The 23,419-nt window shown below is 44.5% G+C and overlaps 1 protein-coding gene across 1 annotated transcript; it reads left to right on the top strand.

Moving 5' to 3' along the window:
• The first annotated feature begins 708 nt into the window (after positions 1-708).
• slc6a16a (solute carrier family 6 member 16a) lies at positions 709-21,764 on the top strand. The gene is made up of 12 exons (XM_064315079.1): positions 709-1,047; positions 6,502-6,733; positions 8,537-8,694; positions 12,372-12,495; positions 13,347-13,519; positions 13,666-13,776; positions 15,011-15,252; positions 15,587-15,761; positions 16,838-17,039; positions 17,454-17,613; positions 18,310-18,472; positions 19,133-21,764. The coding sequence occupies exons 2-12, from the start codon at positions 6,502-6,504 to the stop codon at positions 19,466-19,468; spliced, it is 2,076 nt and encodes a 691-aa protein (XP_064171149.1). The 5' UTR covers positions 709-1,047; the 3' UTR covers positions 19,469-21,764.
• Positions 21,765-23,419: the final 1,655 nt, after the last annotated feature.

Here is a 23,419-nt window from a genome sequence, read left to right as displayed (position 1 = left end):
CAAAAATACGGCGAATTACACTTGTATGAATATGTGCCTCGAGTGAATAAACATATATGCTACATAAAATAATCAATAAAAAATAGTAGTAATAATAATCTGAAGCAAAAAGAAGAGGAAAATTTAAAAACTCTGAACATAGCCGTATTATGATAGTTTAAAGTAAAGCTCAAATAAATTTGCGTTTTCTAAAGAGGTTCATGTCAAAACGAGCACTCTTGCTGTAATTCTTAAAGGTGCTTCAAGCAGCTTCAACAATAATCCACATGGTAACATTTTCCATACGTCAGTGCAACTTTCCTCCCTGGCAAAGTTTACGCAAGCTTTGAATTCCTCCGGAGTGAAATAAACTTATTTCGGAATCGAACAGCTGAATGAACCAATAGGGGGCGCATTGGTGTTGGAACAGTCCACAGAAATAATAACACTGCCACATGGACATAAGAAATACGCCAACCTAAAAATAATTTTCCTTCACTTACATAATAGCATTAAATGAAGTAATGGGTGCTTAACTAAAAAAAAAATTAAAAATAGCGCTGCATCTAAAACGAGGCCACAGTCGCGCTGTTCTTTCGCTTTTGCAGTTCCAAAAAAGGCGTTGAGAAGAGCGCATGCATTAAATTTAGTGGTTCCCCACTGCATCACTCTTAGGTTGGTTCAAATACGCAAATGCACAGACGCACAGACTCCTGAGTACTTTCCATGGGCCAGTTATTTGTAAAATGATTAGGCTAGTAAAATTCACTTCATGCGGAAAATGGCGTGTTTCGCCGTTAACTTTATTCTTTCGGACCGGGGCAAGACGCTTAATAGCCAATGAAACGCGAGGGGGCGGTGCGCCTTGGAATTTACGTGTTGTATTACAACGTGGCTACACCAGTTTCCTTTAAGTCGAAACCCCGAATTCAGTGCAGTGTGACTTTTAAGATACTTACCAGAAAACATACGCCGCGGAAATTTGATTAAGTGCATGTACCAATCGAGGCAGAGAGAGAAACAGAGACATCGGGGACTACCTCTCCAAGGAGAGTGAACAAGGTCAAGGTATGTGTTTGTATGTATAGGCTACACGTGTTTTATTCATAGATTTAACTATTGAACTCTTTTCTTTCTGAAACTATTTCCAAGCTTATTTGTTTCGAATAATGCACTTGTTTGTTTCTGTTTCTTGTTTTTTGTTGCTGTTTCAAAATGTAATCGAAAAGATTCATGCGTTTTGTAGAGCTGATAGCTGGCAGTTATGTTTATACTACACCGTCTTTATTTTAATTCCGTGTACCTTTGGTTGTATTTTGATGGCTAAAAGGGGTGTACCTTCACGTGCACATCTATGTAGTTTCAAAAGTCATGTCCCCTTACTCTGATATAATTTACGCGGTGTAATTTACACAGATTTTTCTCTTTCATTCCATGCAGTCTGCTTCCTACGGTAAAAAATAAACATAAATATTATAATTGATTGTTCCAGTCACTTATGGTAGAAAACTGATGATTGATTTCCATTAATAATCTGAAGCAGCAAAGTCGTTGTTTCTTTGGAAAGTTTTTATGTGATTAAACCAAGGTAAACTTCCTGTGACCACGAAACAATGGTGGTTTAAGTCAACACTTAATGAATGAATAGTACTGGCACAAATCTGGAAACACTGTGCTGAAAGAGGTTTAGTAGGGCCTACTCTTAAAAGTTTTACCGGTGCCCTTTCTTCTTCTGTTCTTTCTCAGGGTCATTTTTGTCTGTAAAAATGTCTCTGAAGCAGTTATCTTCTTGGCCACAAATGGTAATGACCTTATGTGACCATCAGTGATTTAAAAAAAATAAAGTGTACAAAAAAACGAGAGAGGCTTTCTTTGCATAAATGTTATAATTTTATGTAGAAAAATACTAGACCAGGACATACATTTTCAAGCTGATTATAAGATTTCCAACAGTAAGATACATTAGACTGCTCAATTATATAGGTATGAACTAATATATAAAGGAACCTGTAATAATTATTACTTTTTTGTTGTTTTAACACAAATGCTAATTATTTATTCATTTTTGTTTTATGTTGATATCACATTTATTACATATGACAGTGTATCCTAATTGGAATCTGCCAGCACTGTTCTGACAGCAGAGAGGGGGGTCAGAGAGAGAGGCTATAAATAGAGCTTTTTTTGGAGGGGGTGCATTCAGAGGGAGAGAGGGAAGTGTACTTTTCCATAGTCACAGGATCTACACTGAGGTAAGGGACACCTTCAAAAATTTTCCATCTCCTGATCCATAGAGCTCCCTCTCGCCCAGCCTGGGCCTAACCCACTTTAAGTCCTGTTCACCTTTTTTCCTTGTACATACTAACAGGGCGTAGAGTAAACTTGGGAGGCTAGATAAGTCACTCTTACTGACTTACACAGTGTGGCAGCTTCTATGGTATGATGCTGCCTGTTGAATTCATGCATGTCCCACCGATGCTTTTGTCTTTGATCCCTTCCTGTGTTATAGGGTTTGGATATACATTATACTGGTGTACTTCTCTAAAGAACCAGAGCAGCAGGATGGAGTTTCGATGTTTGGGTCCAGTCCTTGGACTGTTCTGAACCGAACCACGGGACGAATCGCTGAAACAGCCTGTTTAGATAGCTTTGCCTTTGTGTGAACAACACGATGGATAAATCATGGATGCTCCATAAAACAGTGGGTTTGAATAGATAGCGAATGTGGCGTTTCTGCATCTCATCCGGTGTGGTGAACTGTTTCCTTTTCTGTTTGATTGATCAAGCCATATAATAGTTCTTAATAGCTAAATGCTAGTGTAGTGTTACATTAGTAGCATTACTGAAGTAGCTATCGTGGTTAGCTTGTACTGTGTTCAGGTGGATCGTCTAATGCTTTGACGCATAGGACAGAGCAGTACCAGTTCATCTCGACTTGTTGCTGCGTGACTTGAATACAGCTTTTCCTGCTGTGTTCATGTCACGCCTGACCTCATCTTACTTAGCTGGCTGCCTCTTACAGCTGCTTAAGTTTTAATATTTGGTTGTACCGTACAGGGTAGCAAACAGAACAACTCCCCCATATCTCCAGTGGGTGATATGGAGTCATGTAGAGCCATTGGCTGTCTTCCAAGACTTCTGGCTTGGAAGATAGCCTTGAAGGTCATCGAATCTGAATCCTAGCACTGGTATTTTATGACAGTAATTCAAGTTATGGTTTTTTAAAATAAGTTTTATGGCCGATTATGGATGCTTTTCTGTCTGTATTCAAGATGTGCACGATGGTTTCAGGTTAGCAGAGTTGTGCTTTAGCGATGTAGCGTGTGCACTTGCTGGTGTGAGACTGTTGTTAGCTTGACCTGCCGCAGTAGTGTGTATGAGTCTGGGGAAAGCGCTTATATTTACTTCCATTGTGAGATTGTTCGGAGTCTGCCTGTATGAAAGAACACACATTAACATAAGGGGGGGGGGGAGGGGGCTGCTTTAGCTCTGGGGCAGGTTAGGTGGGCATTTTGGGAAAGCCAGTTTAGGGATTTTTGTAAGGGAACAGGGGAACCTCCTGTTCTTCCAAAAGAAGTGCCCTGGGCTCTTTGATGACCACAGTGAGTCAGTGCCTCAGTTTAACATCTCCTCGAGAGCAAAGTATCCCTGCTCACAGCACAAGCAGGGTGTGCAGTGGTGGCTCCTTTACAGGCAGGGTTGCCCAATCCTGTTCCTGGAAAACCTACAGGACGGTAGATCTCCAGGAACCTGATTGGGCAGTCCTGCTTTAAAGGGATAGCTCACGTCCTTGAGTTTTTGACACTACTTCAGTTTTAGTGCATATTTTCAAAAGGCCCTTGTACGTCTACGATGAGGGATATTTGAGATACTGGCAGAAAGCCCCGTTGTCCTGCGGGCTTTTAAAATGAAATGAAAATGAATGTAATGTTTTAAGTAGGCCGTTTCAGGGCATTTTGGGAATTGCGGTCTAAAGCAAGAAAATATCCTTCAGCTTACTCCAAAGCCACTTGTACAGCAATGTTACACCTCCAGTCTGTTAGTGTGTACATTACTGTATTATTATAGACAACATTCAACCTTAGAATGCATTCAGTTTGTATTCACTCTCTGTTAAAATTGCATAAAGGTGAACAAAGTATTATGATTGTTGTACTGATACATGCATACTGTGTTGACTGTATGACATTATGGAAGGCCTAATGGTCTTGGTCATGTCCATATGTGGGAATTTAACTTAAAATTAAATGAAGAGAATATATTGTCTGTTTTGAGCAGCTCAGTTGTTATGGTGCAGTGGAAGCACACTTGACGTTAGTTCACTTGTGACTGCTGGGAACGCTGTGTCCACACGCCAGGCTTATCACGACTGAACAACAGGTGCAGAACCTGAGCTGAAGATGTTTGTTTTTTTTTTAATTGTATTGAAATGATAAAGGGTTGACCTTTTGCCTCTTTTCGAAGGTTGCAGTTCAGGCCCCTGTGCCTCTGCAGAACAGTAGTTCTGACTGATATTTTAATTTCATAAACTAAATTAAGAAAGAACCCACACATTTGAGGTCACAAGTTAAGTTCTCTTTAATAGTCTGCCTGAAACTAGCGGCTCCGATTGGCTCTTTCGTAGAATTAAGAGTGCCGTCTGTTTCCATTCACAATAAAGAAATATTTTTATCTATTATTATTACATGTGCTTAACCACATTTTAACGTATTTAATTCATTAACAAAGCAGAGTTTGGAAACCCTTGAATCTCTCGCCACCCTGTGAGTGATTTTCCTCCCACTGGGGAGTTTTCCTTACTGCAAATGCTCACTTTTTGGGCCTTGTTTCCCCCCCCCCCCCCCCCAATTTTCTTTCTTTCCTCTGTAAAGCATCTGTCTGACAGTGTCTCTGTAGAAAGCGCTATACAAATACAATTTAATTGAATTGAAAAAATAAACAATGATATGCATGTAAAATGAACCTTTTAACTGGAATATTCAAAAAGTTTACTAAATTTTTAATTGTGTAAATGTTTGCGTGATAAACAGTATACACCCCTAGTGAGTGCGGGATGGCTGGGTTTCAATCAGGGCATGTCCTTTTGCTAAGAAATAAAGCAGCAAGAATTTTCTCAGAAAATATGGTGTGTTGAGTTCAGCAGTAACTAGTGCTAACTCGCCAAGTTTAATTTCTGAAGAAAAAGTGTAATGCTTACCTCTGTTGCTTTCATTTCCTTGTAAGCCAGGGACGAATGTTGATTGGATACATGCCTGTTTTCAATTGTGCGGTTGTGTTCTTCAGCAATTCCTTTGATTAGTCTCCATCAAATTACAACGTTGAATGCCAAGATTTGGAATGCCCTGGTTTTGAAGCTCAATCACAATGTTTAACAGTGTAAAAAAAAAAAACCCACACGACTCACTTCTTGGAAAAGTATGGAGCCTAGACAGGCACACTATAGGCCAAAAAAAAATTTCAAGTTGGAAATACGTGCTTTCAGTTTTTGAGATCGCTTGGATTTACGGTGTTAAATCCGTTTGTAAATACAGGGTTCATTGCAAGAAAGTCTGACATGAAGCATCATAGCTACAATTCACACCCGAGGAAATTGTATATTATTAAAGCGACATGATACAAGATCCAGTGGTAGCCTATATAATGAATATTGGCACGGCTATGGCTTGATATCACGACACAAAGTGAAGATCTCCGGCAAACCGCCTAGCCGTGGCTATATTCAGGTTATACCAGGGGTTTGAGTGCCGTATCGCTTCTTATGAACCGCTGTCTATATATTCACTATAATGCCAAAAGTATCTGGACTCCCCCTGGTCTGGGGCTGTTTTTCATGGTTTGGGGTAGGCCCCTTAGTTTTGGTGAAGGAAAATCTCAATTCTACAGCATACAATCACATTCTAGATGATTCTGTCTTCCCCATCAGTTTGGGGAAGGTCCTTTCCTGTTTCAGCATGCTCCTGGGCATGCAGCAAGGTCCATATAGAAATGTTTTGTATTTTTTTGAGAACGGTGTGAAAGAACCTGCCTGGCCTGACTGGTCTGAGCCCAGGCCTCAACCCCATCCAACACCTTTGGGATCAATAGGAAAGCCCAACTGCAAGCCAGGCCTGATCGCCCAATCAGTGCCCGACCTCACTAATGCGCTTCTGAGTTTTAAGATTTAGGCTGATATTTTTTTTAGAAATAAGTCATTGGACCGTCACTTCTTTAATTCGTTTTGTCGTCTGCTCAGACCAATGCTGAAATCGAAATTGACGCGTGACGCGTGCTCATTACGGCTGAAATGGAAGCCCAACTGATATTACAAAATGGCCGCCCAGTCAATGCATTCCAGAACTGCCCCTGCTGCTGTACTGCCGTGCGGCTGGATGTGCATACTCTCAGTGTGTTTGACCTAAACCGACACTCTCTGGGGGATACTATACTGAGGGGCGCACTCTCTGCTGTAACCCTAAGGGCTGGTTACAATGGAGAAGGTGTAAATGTAACAATCTGGTTGCACCATCCTCCTCCTACCCCCAGATGGAGAAGCTTCCGTTGCCCGGAGACGACGAGGGGTCTGGGATGACGGGGGGCCAGTCCCAGTCCCAGCTCCTGGACGGGGTGGAGGATTTGAGCCAGGGCGGGGTGTCGGTGGACCCCTCCCGCCCGGCCTGGGACAGCAAGCTGCAGTACGTGCTGGCCCAGGTGGGGTTCAGCGTGGGCCTCGGAAACATCTGGAGGTTCCCTTACCTCTGTCACCAAAATGGAGGAGGTTAGTACTGCCCTGTGCTCTTCTGTAGGTGTAAAGATTGTCCATTCCCTGTTTCTGTGTGTAAAGACTGCCCATTCCCTGTTTCTGTTTGTGTAAAGACTGTCCATTCTCTGTAACTGTCCATAAAGACTGTCCATTCTCTGTTTATCTATGTGTAATGACTGTCCATTCACTGTTTCTGTGTGGATAAAGACTGTCCTCTCTCTCTTTCTGTGTGAATAAAGATTGTCCATTCTCTGTTTCTCTGTGTGTAAAGACGGTCCTTTTCCCTGTTTCTGTGTTTGAAATGACTGTCCATTCTGTTTCTGTGTGTAAAGACGGTCCATTCTCTGTTTCAGTGTGTAAAGACGGTCCATTCTCTGTTTCAGTGTTTAAAGACTGTCCATTCTCAGTTTCTCTGTGCGTAAAGATGGTCCCTATTTCTGTGTTTGAAATGACTGTTCTTTTGCTTCTATTCGAGTCTCGTGGCTGAGAAAGCTGTCAGGCTTTTTTAAAAATGCTGGGCTCTGGTCAGTAACTCGGAATCTTTTAGAATAAACAAAAAACACGCGGTTCGTACGGCACCCCGCGGAGTGAAAACTCCCCGAAGTCGAGGCGGGGTGGCTTCTTCAGGTGAAGCGATTTTTTTCCATCCGTGTAAAGGTGGTGTTATGCAGCAGTAAGGTCACCTCCCGAGGGAAACTTCCGAGTATGAGCGGGGTGAAGAGGGTCTCAGTTCAGACGGCTCGCTCCACCCACCCTCGCCCCCTCCCACTCTCTGAACACAAGTGCGCACTTCTGTTTTATCGCTCTGCGCGTCACATCCTCCCAAGTGAAGTATATGAGGGTGGACCCAAAACTGGGTTTGGGGGCGCGGCTGTTTTTCTTGATGAAACTGCGCACAAATTAAGCTCTGGGGACGTTTCTGAGAAGAGGTCGCATCGTATTTGGAAAGGGACGTTGCTGTCGAGTTTTCCTAATGTCAGTTTTCGGCACGTTGAGAACCGCAAAAATATGGGTTCCTTGAGGTCTGTTGTATCAGGCTGGCATGCAGTGGAAATCTATAAAACTCATCAAATCACTGCAAAACTGAATGGATATAGTATTACTGTAGTTAAATAGGCACATACTTTAATTTAATCTTTGGGCGAACTGCCCCTTTAATGTTTGTGATGCAGATTGTCAGTGCTCACTAGTGTTCTGTGTTGGAAATTGTGCTGAGTCTGAATAACAGTCTATCATTGACACACAGTAGCCACGTCCATCAGTGTAATCAGGCAAACTACTCGTATCACGGTAATTCGCTCAGACAAACAAAGCGACGTTCATTATACAAGGATTAACAGTGCTCTGATTTAGCAGGCGTTTCCATGGCAACCAAAATTATCAGCGTTCAGTATGGCACGAGTGTCTGAAAATTACAAGCTTAGAAACAGGCTACTTCCTGTCACCCAGTAAGGGTCAATATCGTCCAGTTTCGAATGTCTGTCCATAGCATCTGATTAATATCTCAGTCCACCGCGCTTAATTTCTTTGTTAAAACTGGCAATGATTGCGGTGGACTGTGATATTAATCAGTTTCTATGGACAAAGACATCTGTCCTTGGAACTGGATGATATTTACTTTAATGAGCTGTCTGTGTGTAGCGGATGGTATCCATAATTATTTGCAAACTGGTAACCAAGCAGTTGTTATAGCTAAACAACCTTATTATAAGTAGACAGCCAAGAAATGTACATGTTTTGCTATTGCCTCTCACTCTAATATTTGAAAAAGCAAAGTGGGATGAGGTTGTGATGCTAGTTTTTTCCCCTCTGTCTCAGGTGCTTTTCTCCTGCTGTACGTGGTGCTCCTGGTGGTCGTGGGGGTTCCGCTGTTCTTCCTGGAGCTGGCCGCGGGACAGGGCATCCGGCAGGGCAGCATCGGGGTGTGGAAACACATCTCCCCCAAACTGGCTGGGATCGGATACTCCAGCTGTGTGGTGAGGGGAGCTCCTGGAACGTCCCGCTCTGTCCCTGCCCCTCTCTGTCCCTCTGTCTCTCCCCCTCTCTCTTCCCCTATGTCTCTATGTCTCTAGAGTATGTATCCTAATACATTTGTTAGGCCTACGTAGCTACAGTAAAGGTTAATAGAGGAGGGAGAAGATGGATAGGCTTCTCGTCCTGTTGGCACTTGTATCTAACAGAATAATATCCTATTCTCTGTCTGATTAGCTCTGTCTTGCATTATATTATCTGACTCGATAACGTTGCCTGTCATTAATTTGGTACGCATATTTAAAATTAGCCTACGATCATTAGCTTTGTTATCAGAGCAGGCTGCGGCCTAATGCAATCATGGCACCAGGACAGGTTATCTAGAGGTTGATCGGCTATGTGGATAAAAAACTGGCGAATATCTTTAAGGCAACAAGTTGCATGTAGCTTGGCGTTTTTTGTGGTCGTTGGTACAGCTATTAAGTTTGGGTATATGATGTAGTCGTGCAGAGTGAGGGACAGACGACTGGTTGTTCACTTAAAAACATAACTGCCCGGCGCTACGCTAACGCCAAGCTGGTAATTCATGTGACGTTAGCTCCAGAGTCTCAGGTTATTTATAGCTCATATTATGTAGTATTTTTATTGAAATAAAGGCAAGAAAGAAGCCCTTACTCTTTTTGCCCAACCTCCGGAGACCCAGCCATATTTTGTGACGGTTATTTTTTGTGGAGGAAGTGAGATACTGTCTAATTAGCGTTGTTAGATCTTGTATCCGAGCAGCGAGGAACAATTTTATTAGAATCGGTCACCCCACTGTAATGAAAAATGACTCAAACAGTCTGTGTTGCCAGTTCAGGCTTTGGGCTCCAGTTGTTTGCCTGGCAAAGAATCCTCTGACTCCTCTGACTCCTCTGAATCCTCTGACTCCTCCGAATCCTCTGACTCCTCCGATCCATGCACGTCTGGCTCAAACCCGAATGGCTGTACTGCAGTATCAGGGTCAGTTATGTCTTCTTCAGGCTCCTCTGAGTCATCTGAGTCACTGATACTCTCCTTTGACTCAGAATCAAATATGTCAATGCCGTCCATTTCTGTCGTATTTTCACCCTAAAGGTACAACGGCAGAGCTGTTTGCGTTCCGCCTGTGACATCACACATTAAAGAGGTCATTTGTCATGACTGCGGGTGTTTCTGCCAGCGGTGAGAAATTAGTCAAATTTTAAGCCAAAATGGCCGCAATCTACATTTAATTTAATGAGCAATAAAAAGAATAATAAGGTCTAATAACTCTGGGGGATGTTGTTATGTAGTGCATACCTTTTTAAGGCGAAGGCACAAGCTAATCGCTGTCTCTGGAACTATCCGTAACATTTGTTCTGGTATCAGAGTGAGGTCAGGCTGCCATTGGCAGAGGCCTCTGGATAGCAACAAACATGCCGCTGTTTCAGTTTGTTTGTTGTACTGAATCATCCTGATTGGCCAAAAAAAAATGTGTTTTTGCATGTGTAATTGCTTGATTTCAACTGAATGTCATAGACCGGCATTCAGACATAAAAAATCAAAAACGGAAACCGTGATCCTTGTTGCATTCGGCTGGGCCTGGCTGGGGGCCCTGACTCCGGAAATAGCTGTGTGGTCGTGTCTCTTCAGTGGTTAGACGCTCCAGGAAGAGAGACTTCGTGGCACCTCAGATTTGTGTACATAGATACGGCACTCTGTGTAGCTTTTTGTTTGACAGAAGACATTCCAGTTCATGTCTGTGGGGGGAGGGGGAGGGGGCAGCAGGCAGCATTCCTAAGGTCAAACAGAGCAGGCCACTGAATATCGCCTTGACTGTGAGCAAGTTCGCCATATCAAATTATATTATCTCTCTCAAAGGTGATAATTGGAGAAAAAAAAATCCGCCTTCTACAAAATCCCCTTTTGTAAAAAAACTTTCTTTTCCTAAACTGATTGTCACTATGGTGTGACATTGTCCTCTTGTTTGAAAACCATACTTCCAGTAATGCTAAACAGCTTTACATGACTGTAGGTCGCGTTTAGCAAGTGGCTATCAATCTTCGCAACTATTCTGTGGAAGGTTAGCATGCCAGCAATAATCCATACGCATACATTTACACTGACAGACACACATTCACATACGCGTACAGACAGACAGACATGCACACACACACACACATACACACATACAGACATGCACACACACACACACACTCACGCAAAAGAGGGAAGGGGAGGCAGTGTGTATTTCATAATGTCATATATAAATAATGTCAGAGAGAGTATATCATCACTCAAACCTCATGCTACTGTCAGCACCCGTCCAGAGCTTTATTCCCTGACTTAGATTTATGCCTAAAATATGAAAGTACAGTAGATTCAAGGATTTCATTATGTAGAGGCATTCTAGTTTAGACCTCTGGAACCTCTACATCAGATTTATTACAGTAACAAAACAAATTGCAGGAATCCATTCATATTATTATTGTGCGTACATTAAATAGAAACAGTGGTGGAGACTGTCACAGCTTTGAGTGTACCGGGGGTGTGTTTTGGTAGTGCCTCACGCTCTCTCGTGTACCTCACCACTCTGGAATTTCAGTATTCCGTGTCAATGTCAGCTCCTCCCCTTCCCCCGCGTCGGTCCAATCGGAGGAGCCGGCCTCGACCCGCCCCCCCCCTCCCTGCCCTCCCACCTTCACCTTCCACCCGAAACCCGACACTGCCCCTCGGAGTTAAATCACGGCATTGGGCCAGCGAGCGCGTCGCCTCTCCCCCCCCTCTTCCTGCCCTGACTGCGTGTGCTCGTGCATTTCATAAACCACCACAACTGAGTCTTTATGCTTTGTCGAGCTGGAACACATTTTTCATGTACGCGTTGCTATTCAGCCGACCAGAGATAAGCCTGCGCTGTTAAACAGGAGTTTTTACCCATCGCCAAACTGAAACGCTTTAAAAAGGGCAGACAAAATAATACTGCACTGGGTGAATTCAGTTTATCCCAAAAATTGTTCCGCTCCCTAACCACTAGGAGCAGTGTCTGAGAACTTGCTTTTTAGATATGCACCTGAACTTTCTTGTACATGTCTAGTGAATGTGTGGAACAGTGTATATGCTTGTGTTTGTCCGTTGTGTGTTTATGTGACTGTCTGAATGATCTGCTTGAATGTGTAGAGGAAATCCACCTCAAGGGCAATGGCACATCTGTCTAAAATCAGCTACCAGTGACACTTCTGAAATAAATGTCATGCTGTACTTCCTGAATATTACCTTGTTCACATAAGCGTGTTGATTGGCTGTGCTGAATACTGGTCTGTTCACATAAGCATATTAATTGGCTATACTGAATACTACTCTGTTCAGTTAAGCATGTTGATTGGCTGTGCAGAATACTGCTCTGTTTGTGTAAGTGTTTCAATTGGCTGTGCAGAATACTGCTCTGTTCACATAAGCATGTTGATTGGCTGTGCAGAATACTACTCTGTTCACATAAGCGTGTTGATTGGCTGCGCAGAATACTGCTCTGTTCACATGAGCATGTTGATTGGCTGTGCAGAATACTACTCTGTTCACATAAGCGTGTTGATTGGCTGCGCAGAATACTGCCCTGTTCACATGAGCGTGCTGATTGGCTGTGCTGACCCCGCCTCCTCTCTGCCCCCCCCCTCCCCCCTCCCAGGTGTGCTTCTTCGTGGCTCTTTACTACAATGTCATCATTGCTTGGAGCTTGTTCTACCTGGGCAACTCCTTCCAGTACCCCCTGCCCTGGGTGCAGTGTCCGGAGACGAGCCCAAACAGAACCGGTACGTACCGCCCGTCACAGGACCACGTGACACCCCCCACCCCAAAGACCCGCCAGTTCGGTTCTGTCCTCTGTAGGGGACATGAGTCTCTGGTCTTAATCTTTAAAACCATATATTCTCCTATACTGAGACCAACTCTATTGGGGGCATTCAATAATAATTAAATGAATAATGTTTTTGGAAAATATTTTAATTGCGGCATGTGTTAGTCATCCAGGAATGCTTGTATTACATCAAAGATTTCAAATATTTATTATAATATAATATATTTATTTATAATACACATTTTTTTCTGTCTGGTCTCTGGAGGATAAACTGGCATAATGAACCGTCTGCTCTGAAGCAGGGCAAAGGAGATCAGCGGCTGAAACTCTCAGCCAATCAGCATGCGGTAGGCGTGTCCTCGTCACTCAACGGAAGTTTGAGTGGCGAGGAATTCCGCTCTCTGCATTTCTGGTGACCTCTGCATGCTTATCTCAGTTAAGCATCCGGGTGGCAACCGTATATTAATCCCAGGATACATGGCCAGTATTAATGTAGCAAATGCTTAAGGATGACTGAATCTGAGACTGAATGGGCGTTTACATTGAGTAGTTCTATTATTTATTTATTTATTTATTTAGTTTATTTAAACAGGGACAGTGTACAAAGAACATTAACCTTATATAAAACAAGGAAAGATGTAATGTACCGGGTTATAGCAATTTGCTAAATGATCCTTTACATTTAATTGGGGTCTCATATATGGAATTGAAATGTGTGCCTCTCTCTCTCTCTCTCTCTCTCTCTCTCTCTCTCTCTCTCTCCTCTCCCCCTCTCTCTCTCTCTCTCTCTCTCTCTCTCTCTCTCAGTAAAGGAGTGTCTCAGCAGCTCGCCCACCTCCTACTTCTGGTTCCGCAAGGCCCTGGACATCACCGACTCCATCGAGGAGACAGGCTTCAATCCCATCATGACCGGCTGCCTGCTGGCCGCCTGGGTCATCGTCTGCCTCGCCATGATCAAGGGGATCAAGTCCTCCGCCAGGGTACCGTACCCCGAAAACGAGCTGACCGTGCCTTAGATTTTAACGTTTACGAGTTTTAACTGACTCTCACTCTCTGTCTCTCTCTCTCTCATGCTTTCTCTCTGTCTCTCTCACACACTCTTTCATTATGTCTCTCTCTCTCTCAGGTGATGTATTTCTCCTCTGTCTTCCCCTACGTCGTGCTCCTGTGCTTCCTCATCAGAGGTCTGCTATTGGACGGTGCGTCTGAAGGCCTCACCTACATGTTCTACCCCAAGGTGAGTGCCGCAGCTGGCTCCGCCTCCCCCAAAGCCACCGCAGGGGCGGAGCTAAGACACAAACAGCACAGTTTATTGGCTGAATTATGTGCATTCCGTCTGCTCCAGTCTACTGCCAGTATAATTCAGTATTGATTTGTGGAAAAGGGAAGAGGAGGATTTGTCCCTTAAATTACTCCAACGAAGGTTTAAAATGGAAAATAATCGGCACACCAAGGCACTTAGATGTGACTTTATGAGCAAAAGGGAACGTGTCTGTATGCTCCAGATGCAGAGTAAAATGTCCAGTGTTAAATCAACTCTCATGGAGTACATGTGGTCCTGCTCTGATCCCTATTGGACTCATATGTACTCTGTTAGGGTTGAATCAACCCGGGTCATTTTATTGTGTGTAATCTAGTGTTGACAGGATTATCCACCTAATGTGCATTTTCTACTGCCAGATTTTTTTCTGGGGTTTATGTTTAGTGAAAACACATAAACCCACACACATCATGGTGCAATTTGGATTTCAAATACATACTGATGTAAATACTGGTATCTGCCACTATGGTTTGTGCCCTCTGGTGTCTGAATGACCTTGTGTGTCTGTCCTTTTGTCCTCTCTGTGTGTCTGTCTGTCCTCTTTGTGTGTCTGTCCTTCTGTCCTCACTCTGTGTCTATCCCTCTGTCCTCACTGTGTGTCTGTCCTTCTGTCCTCATTGTGTGTCTGTCCTCCTGTCCTCTCTGTGTCTGTCCTTTCTGCGTGTCTGTCTGTCCTCACTGTGTCTGTCCTTCTGTCCTCTCTGTGTGTCTGTCATTTCTGTGTGTCTGTCTGTCTGTCCTCACTGTCTGTCCTTTTGTCCTCTCTGTGTGTCTGTCCTTCTGTCCTCTCTGTGTTTCTGTCTGCCCTCTCTGTGTGTCTCTGTCCTCTCTGTGTCTGTCTGTCTGTCCTCACTCTGTCTGTCCTTCTGTCCTCATTGTGTGTCTGTCCTCTTGTCCTCTCTGTGTGTCTGTCTATCCTCACTGTGTCTGTCCTTCTGTCCTCACTCTGTGTCTGTCCCTCTGTCCTCTCCGTGTGTCTGTCCTTCTGTCCTCCCTGTGTGTTTGTCCTTCTGTGTGTCTGTCCTTCTGTCCCCACTGTGTCTGTCCTTCTGTCCTCCCTGTGTGTCTGTCCTTCTGTCCTTTCTGTCTGTCTGTCCTCACTGTGTCTGTCCTCCTGTCCTTTCTGTGTGTCTGTCCTCCTGTCCTCCAGCTGAAGATCTGGGGGCAGGTGCAGGTGTGGCGGCAGGCAGCCACCCAGGTGTTCTTCGCCCTGGGGCTGGGCTTCGGCTCGGTCATCGCCTACTCCTCCTACAACCCTCGCCATAACAACTGTCACCGTGACGCCCTGATGGTCTCCAGCATCAACTTCCTCACCTCCATCCTGGCCTCCCTGGTGGTGTTTGCCGTGCTGGGCTTCAGAGCCAAGAGCATCGCCATGGACTGTGTGGTCCGGTGCGTGTGTGCGTGTGTGCGTGTGTGCGTGTGGGCGTGTGTGTGTGTGTGTGTGTGAGTGTGTGTGTGAGAGAGAGAGTGTGTGTGTGTGCGCGTGGGCACACGTGCGTGCGAGTGTGTATGTGTGCATGCGTGTGGGGGTGGGGGTGTGTGCGTGTGTGTGTTTGTGTGGGTGTGTGTGTGTAGGTGTGTGAGTGTATAGGTGTGTGTGTGAGTGTGTGCGTGCGTGCGTGTGCGCGTGTGTGTTTATACTCTCTCTGTGTGAACCTGAAGCTGTCTCTCGCTCTCTCTACAGTGTGCTGATGGATGCGATGTTCTCTTCTTTCTCCCTCAGTAATGTGGAACTCCTGACAGAGATGTCTTCCACAGGCTCCGCCCACCAGCAGTGGTTGCCGTGGTCTGATCCCAGGTCAGTGTCCCTGGGGGATTACAGAGAGTGGTTCAGCCACCACGGCAGTCAGTTTGGGAGCAACATCACTGACTGTGACCCGGAAGAGGAAATGAGCAAGGTGGGGATTGATGACGTGTCCTAAAATTAACTGAAAACCTTTTAACTAGAGTTATAAAACTAAAATAAACCGAAAAACCTCCTGACTAGGACCGTAAAACTAAATTAAAAACCCTTTAACTAGAAATCGCAAAACTAAAATGAACTAAAAACCTTTTAATTAGAAATCATAAAACGAACCCTTTAACTTGACTAATAGCCAGGGCCCGATTCAGTCAGTTCAGTTCAGTTCAGTTCAGTTCAATTCGATTCAATTCAGTTCAATTCAATTCAGTTCTGTTCTGTTCTGTTCTGTTTAGTTCAATTCAGATCGATTCAGATCGATTCAGTTCAATTCGATTCAGTTCAATTTCAATTCGGTGTATTTTATTGACTAGCCATTTGTATGCCATTTGTTTTTTATTCAACCCAATAAAAAAATGAATTTTGGAGAGTGAAGAACTTTCTAATACACATGGCAATAACAGTGTTCTTTACAAAAAGGTGTTATTTATGAAGGATGTGTGTGCGCATTTGTGACTGTGTTTGTGTGTGTAGATGTGTATGTGGGTGTATATATTGGTGCGTGTGTTTGTGTGTGTCTACATATGTGTGCTTATTTATGTGTGTATGTGTGCATATATGTGTTCTGCGTTTCTTCTCTGCTCTCATCTCTCTCTGTAGTCTGGAGGGAGGAGATTTAATATTTAACACACTAAGCTGATGCTGATACAAATGGTTATGTGTTTCTTCTGTGAAGGTTTGCATTCTACTGCATTGTTTTTTTCTGTTTGTTTTTCTTGTGTGTGTGTGTCTTGGTATTTGTTGTTCTTTTCGATTGGGTAGTTTCTATATTTTGCTGTGCTGAATAGCAGTATACATTGTACAATAAAGGTTTGTTAAAACTCAAAACTCTCTCTATCTCTCTCCCTCCCTCCCTCCCCCCCTCCCTACCTCCCTCTCTCTCTCTCTCTCTTTCCCTCTCCCTCCCCCACCTCTCCCTCTCCCTCCACCACCTCTCTCCCTCCCCTCCCCCCCCCCCCCCTCTCCCTCTCTCCTCCCACCCTCCTCCCCCCCTCCCTCTCTCTCTCTCTGCAGGGTGTGGAGGGGACGGGCCTGGCCTTCATCGCCTTCACGGAGGCCCTGGCACTGTTCCCCGGGAGCCCCTTCTGGTCGGCGCTGTTCTTCCTCATGCTGCTCAACCTGGGCCTCAGCACCATGTTCGGCACCATGCAGGGCATCCTCACCCCCCTCATGGACAGCTTCAAAGTGCTGGGGCGCCACAAGACCCTGCTCACCGGTAACCCCGGGCGCCGGCGCTCCCGTTTGCGATACCGTGCGCTCGCGCACGTACGCTACAGAACATCGGTTACTAATCACTTAATATCAGAATGCTTTAGTGGTAAATTACATTATACTATATATTAGATTACCTACAGACTACATAGTATCTAATCAGAGCACTTATTTAGTTAGGAAAATGGCGAGCATTGTTGGGCTGAATGGCCTGTTCTCGTCATTATGTTATGTTATGTTATATGGCATGTTTGCAGAAATTAATGTTTCTTCAACTTTTCGATACGAAAATGTCTTTAATTTGTTTTTGAACTTTGCTCCTTTCGCGTGGAGTCTTATCCTCTTTGTGTGTTTGTGGGTGAGAAGTGACCACAGCTGTGTGTGTGCGTGTGTGTGTGTGTCTGTGTGTCGGTTTCAGTGTTCAGCTGTGCTCTGGGCTTCCTGATTGGTCTGCTGTTCACCCAGCGCTGTGGGAACTACTTTGTGACGATGTTCGACGACTACTCCGCCACGCTGCCCCTCATCATCGTGGTCGTGTTTGAGACTTTCAGCGTGTCCTGGCTCTACGGGGCTGACCGGTGAGCACCGCAGGGGTGGAACCTGCATAGAACCCTCCTAACAGACTCTCTGAATGGCCTAGAGTGGCAGAGTACACTTTCACAGGGTGAGATAGACCTAAAAGACAGAACTGATAGGCACATAGACCGCCCAGGAAGACATAGCAAGGGAGCTGAAGATGGCCTCATGTACACGACCTGGCAACGCAGGTACACGCATGGGGTGAGCAGAATACCCCAGTGTCCGGTGATGTCAGTGGGTCACAGACTTCAGAATGTCATTGAATGCAAAGGATTTGTGACCGTGAATTGAATATGACAACTTTATTTCAGATTATGCTCATTTGGCCCATTCATTTTGCTCCTTCTAAATGGGGGACTGTGTAAAAGGGAGGGGGATAATGCCTCCAGACCACCTGATGTGGATGTAAATACCCTCAAATCAAAGTTAACAGTCTGCACTTCAGCCTCACATTCATTGTTTCATTTCAAATCCAACATGCTTGAATGCAGAGCCAAAACAAAAATAGTGTCGTCCTCTCAATACTTTTGTGTGTAACTGCATAAACACGCTTTTTGCTGTATGTGTAAGTGTGCGGGGGTATACACACAGATTAGTCATGTTCTATAAATATATAATATGACTCAAGGGATATAGTTGTGGCAGCAGCTATAGGGGTGCATGCAGTTAAAATCCTTCTTCCTCTTCCTCCACAGCTTTCTGGATGACATTGAGGTCATGCTGCACTGGCGCCCCCCAGTGGTGTATAAGTATATGTGGAAGTACGTGTGCCTGCTGTCCATGATTGGACTCCTGGGGGCCAGCTTGCTCCGGATGCTTTTCAAACGTCCCACTTACACCGCCTGGAATCACATCACGGTGAGACCGCAGTGACTCCATATCCCAGCATTCTTCACAATGACTCCATATCCCAGCATTCCTCCACTGTCCTGCACAGAAAACAGCAGGTCCAGGTCTAGTACTTAAACTGAAATAAATGCTAAAATAAATTTAAAAGTACCCAAAAAAAAAAGAAGAAAATGAGAAAAAAAGTGTTTCCCAATACATTCAGACTCAGAGAAAGCCTTGTGTATGTGCTTACTGTTAGCCAAAGAAATGTTCTTGAAGCTCTTGAATTTAGAAGTTGGTTAGTGAATTTATTCTCAAAGGCAGTTCAGTCAATCAAAGCCACAAAGGCATGTTTGTTGAAAAAAAATGTTAGAAAGACGATTACAATAAGGGTATAGATATATTCATGCTTATTATATTAATGGTATACTTATGTTACTGATTAATACATTAATTGTATGCATATATTCAGTATATTTGATATGTATTTTTTCACCATCATTGTAAACACATGCAAGTTTAAAAAAAAAACATTTTTATCACCCTTTAGCCCTGTATTTAATATTACACAGAATGAATGTATTTGTATTAGCACCAGTGTTGTGGGTGCGCTTACATGTGAAAAGTGATTCATTCTGAGTGACAGCATGCTGACGTAGGCCTGCCTCTATGTCGCCCCCTGCTGGCCAGGCGGAGGAGATGACGCTGGAGTACCCCGGCTGGGCCCTGGCCCTGCTGGCCATGCTGATCCTCATCGCCTCGCTGCCCATCCCCCTGGGCTACGCCCACTCCCTCCTGCAGGCCCGGCTGGGCCGCGCCGGGGGGGGCGGGCCCGACGAGCAGGAGGCGGAGCCGGAGCGCCGCCCCAAGCCCGGCTCGACCGCGGGCGACGGGGACGGGGACGGGGACGACGACCGCCCCGCCGCCTCCTTCCTGCCCATCGCCGTCGACCGTTACCGGCTCCTCCCCCAGCAGGAGGAGGCCGAAGATGAGGAAGAGGAGGAGGAGGAGGACACGGGGGTCTGAGAGAGGGCGGGGCCACGGAGGGACGAAGGGGCGAAGGGAACAAAAAAAACCAACAAACGGCCGGAACCGGCCAACGCCTGCAGGCCCCCTCAGAGGGAAGTGCGCGGTGGTGGACCGCGAACGAAAAGGCGGACGAAACAGACAGTTAGCGCCCTCGTTCTCGAGCGCCTGTTTCCAGAGCAGCGAGCGCGTTTCTGCGCGCGGTGGGACCGTGGCCCCTCCCCCATCCCTGTCATTAGCGTTCTTAGCAAGCAGTCTCCCTCCCTCCCTCCCTCCCTCACTCACTCACTCTAACAACCCTCATCCTCATTATTGGAAAAGGTTAAGTGCGAAACGTAATGGCGGGCGTTTCCCGCCGAGCCGCGGGCAGCCTTGGGTTTACCGTCGTGGCGGGGTTCGGAGAGAGAGCAGAGTGGGCGGCCGCTCGCGCAGCGGTGGGGGCGCGTTTCTGAATCCGTCGCCGCGTTTATTTGCTTGCTTTGACCGACCGTACAGCTTGAACAGACTGGAAGAGCCTGACCGACCAGCAGTCCCACCCACCCTGGGTGACATTATAGCCAATCACGTGCTGCCTTGTGCAACAGTACGGCCAATCACGTGCTGCCTTGTGTGACGTTACGGCCAATCGCGCTGCCTTGTGCGACCCTACAGCCAGTCACGTGCTGCCTTGTGTGACCCTACAGCCAATCACGCTTAGCCTTGTGCAACCCTACAGCCAATTAACCCAGAGAGCCATTACCCATAGCCCCAGCTCTCTTATTACAGATTTGATCCTGCCCCCCCCCCAATGGCCAAAGCCTGCCCTTTCACACAGGGAATTTTACATATCAAATAACCCGCGTGGGGTGATGTCATAATGGATGCGGCAATCAATTTGTGTCTGATGCTGTGATGACCTTACCTAATAACCTCGGACGTACTGTCAGACCCAGGTTCCCTGCTATGTGTGAGATTGTGTGTGTGCTCCAGCACAGTGTATCCTGTACAGAAAAGCTGATATTCAGTGATTAATCCTGTTGAAACGAAGTCACGTTGTTATATTGCTGTATCGTAAGTTATATTGTATATTGTACCCAAAGCCAACCCTCTTTAAATGGTCGATCAAAGTGAAGGTCAGGCTGTATTTAAATTATGTTTGTTGTGTAAGCCACACAGTAGCATGGCCAGCGTTCATTCAACTCTAACAGTGTTAATTCAACTCGGACAGATAACACAACGAATGTTATCCGTTGGAGTTGAATTAACACTGGACATTTTACTGTGCAGGAGGAGGACACAGGAAGTAGTCATTTCTGTTTCCTGTTCCAGCTGAGAGCTGCTTTACTTACTGTTAGATCGTGGGCTTGTGGGAAGGAGATGGACTTGAGGTCTGAAGCCTTATTCTCAGCGACTGAGGTGATGTTTCGTATTTACGCTACCTACAAAAGGAACAGAAAGGCTTGTTAAAATCGCAACATATCCCTACAGAGCTGTCCTTTACACTTCTGCAGCAAGCTCAGATTCGACCGTGTGGTCAAGTACGAGCTTAGAGTTGGGGCATGTGAGCCATCAGTGCTTCTCAAGCGCTAGCCCAGTTAGCATAAGCGGGAGGTCCAATTTATCCCACAAGGCCCTTCTGTTTTCCTGCCAATGCAAAAGCCAAAGAGAAAAAAACCCTCATCGTGTCTGGAAGAGTGCCATTTCATTTTACTGTATTTATTTATCTTTGAAAGAAAAATAAAGAAAATAAAAGCGTTTTTGGTCTACTTTTAAGCGAATTAGACTGCTGGTCTAGAACCACATCTCTGGATCATGCATATTTACAGTATTGATAATTATGTACGTGCATATTTAAAAAAAAAAAAAAAAAGTCTAATCAGTGCATGTAGCCAGCCGGGAGCTATTAAAAGATGATATGGAGACATTAGAGAAAAGCGCATCTGTCATGACTGTGGACAGAGCTAAACCAGTGTCTGCCCAAGATTGCCTGGTAAATATGTACACAGACACTGAGCCAAAAGAAGCAGTCTTATGCCCGTGCATATATATTTATGTTAAGCATGTTTTATTTTTATACATATTATTCTTGATTTGGCTCCGTACTCCGCAGTTCGATGTGTAATCGAACAATTCCCATGTGGTTAAATTCTCTCCCTGAAATGGGGGCGATGTGTAAAAAGTTCTGTAATGGTGGCGAAAGCAAAGTGTTTGAAAACATTCTTCATTACAAGCTGGGAATCTGAGAATTGTGATTAAATATAAGAATCAAGCAAATATGTCTAAAAATGTCACAAAATAAATATGTCTGTCTCAAACAGCTCACTGTGTGTGTGTGTTTATATGTGCAGTATGTGTGTATGTTTGTATGTATGTACAGTCTGTATGTACAGTATGTATGTTTGTATGTATGTATGTACAGCATGTATGTATATATGAAATATATGTACAGTATGTATGTATGTTTGTATGTATGTACAGTCTGTATGTATGCATGTACAGTATGTATGCATGCATGTGTATATGTACAGTATGCATATATGTATTATATGTACAGTATGTATGTATGTATTATATGTATTATATGTACAGCATGTATGTATGTTTGTAGGTATGTGCAGTATGTATATATGTATGTATGCATGTGCAGTATGTATGTATACATGTATGTATTATATGTACAGTATCTATGTATATATGTATGTTTGTATGTATTTGTGTGTATAGCCAGAGACCACCCATTCATTTCTTTATTTTCAGCCAGTGAAAGTTATTTTTTCAGCGTCAGAAAATGATTCAGCAAACATATATTTAACACAAAAATACACAAAAACCTGCACAACTGTGTACAATGTCCAATCTTCCATTCTGTATGGTAGACTAGCTCTACGTTTTTTTTTTGTTGTTGTTTTTGAAGAAATCTGCAGGGATATTTTTCTTGGCTTCTTGTAAACACCTCCAGGTTCAGTTTTAGAACTTGGTTGCATTTTCTGCTGCTCTCGATCCAAGTAATCCCACACACGTTCAGCGATGTTGAAGTCACGACTCTGGAGCGGCCATTGTTTCGAGAACGCCAGCAGCTTTTTCTTCTTTGCAGCGTGCTTGGGGTCATCATCTCTCTGTAGAATCAATTTTCTTCCAGTCAAGCATTATCCAAAGAATACTGCGTGCTATATAAAGGTTTGTTTGTATTCATCAGTATTCGTGATTCCTTCAATCAAGACCAAATCACCAACTCCAGATGTTTTTGTACAACCCCGAAACTTGCGCTGGTCCTCCGCCGTGCTTGACTGACGTGTTGTACGCACGGTTCTGAGAGTCTTTCGTTGCTGCTGCCTGCCCTTACTTCCTGAAAATCAAAAATTTAGGCCACCATCAGTCCGTAAAACCTAACTCCTAACATCTCAGCTGTCCAGAACTTTCCTTTCTCTTATTTCCTTTTCTCAGTAGTGGCTTTTTTTTATACAGCTATACGTCCTTTCAGACCCATAGCATTGAGTTGTCTTCACACAGTGTAAAGGTTGACAGGAACATCCATAGATTTATTCAGATCTGAAGCAAGAGCGGAGCTCTTTTTTCCTATCTGTCAAAGACAAAATCTTTAAGTAGTGTCTTTGTGATGGTAACAGTTTCAGTGGTCTTCTGCCTTCGTGAAGCATGTATAACACGTTCGTTACGATAGAATAACATTTTTATAAATTATAAGCATTTGAGCCGTACCTTCGGTCAGATGATGATGATTCAGGAGCATTCGCATTATTCCGGAACAATCACATGATACAGGAGCTTTCACGTGATTCTAGAACATTCACATGATTCAGGAGAATTCATATGATTCTGGAGAAATCATGATTCAGCACAATAACTGGGCACTGGGGCCATTGAAAATGGTGCTGCTGTTGAGCAGGGATGGGGCGTCCTGGGGTGGTGGGGCCCGCTGTGATATTTTTTCACGGCGGCCAAAATCGTGCCGAC

The sequence above is a fragment of the Anguilla rostrata genome, chromosome 17 (genome assembly GCF_018555375.3).
Source record: "Anguilla rostrata isolate EN2019 chromosome 17, ASM1855537v3, whole genome shotgun sequence".
Classification (NCBI taxonomy): Eukaryota; Metazoa; Chordata; class Actinopteri; order Anguilliformes; family Anguillidae; genus Anguilla; species Anguilla rostrata.
Note: the sequence above shows the minus strand (reverse complement) of the source record. Positions and strands in the feature narration are given on the sequence as shown.

Bases quoted from the DNA above. Each gene is read 5' to 3' on its own strand.
- slc6a16a (XM_064315079.1), top strand. From the start codon at position 6,502: ATGGAGAAGCTTCCGTTGCCCGGAGACGACGAGGGGTCTGGGATGACG. The intron at 13,520-13,665 runs GTACCGTACCCC...TCTCTCTCTCAG, and splicing joins GGATCAAGTCCTCCGCCAGG to GTGATGTATTTCTCCTCTGT. The intron at 17,614-18,309 runs GTGAGCACCGCA...CTTCCTCCACAG, and splicing joins TGGCTCTACGGGGCTGACCG to CTTTCTGGATGACATTGAGG.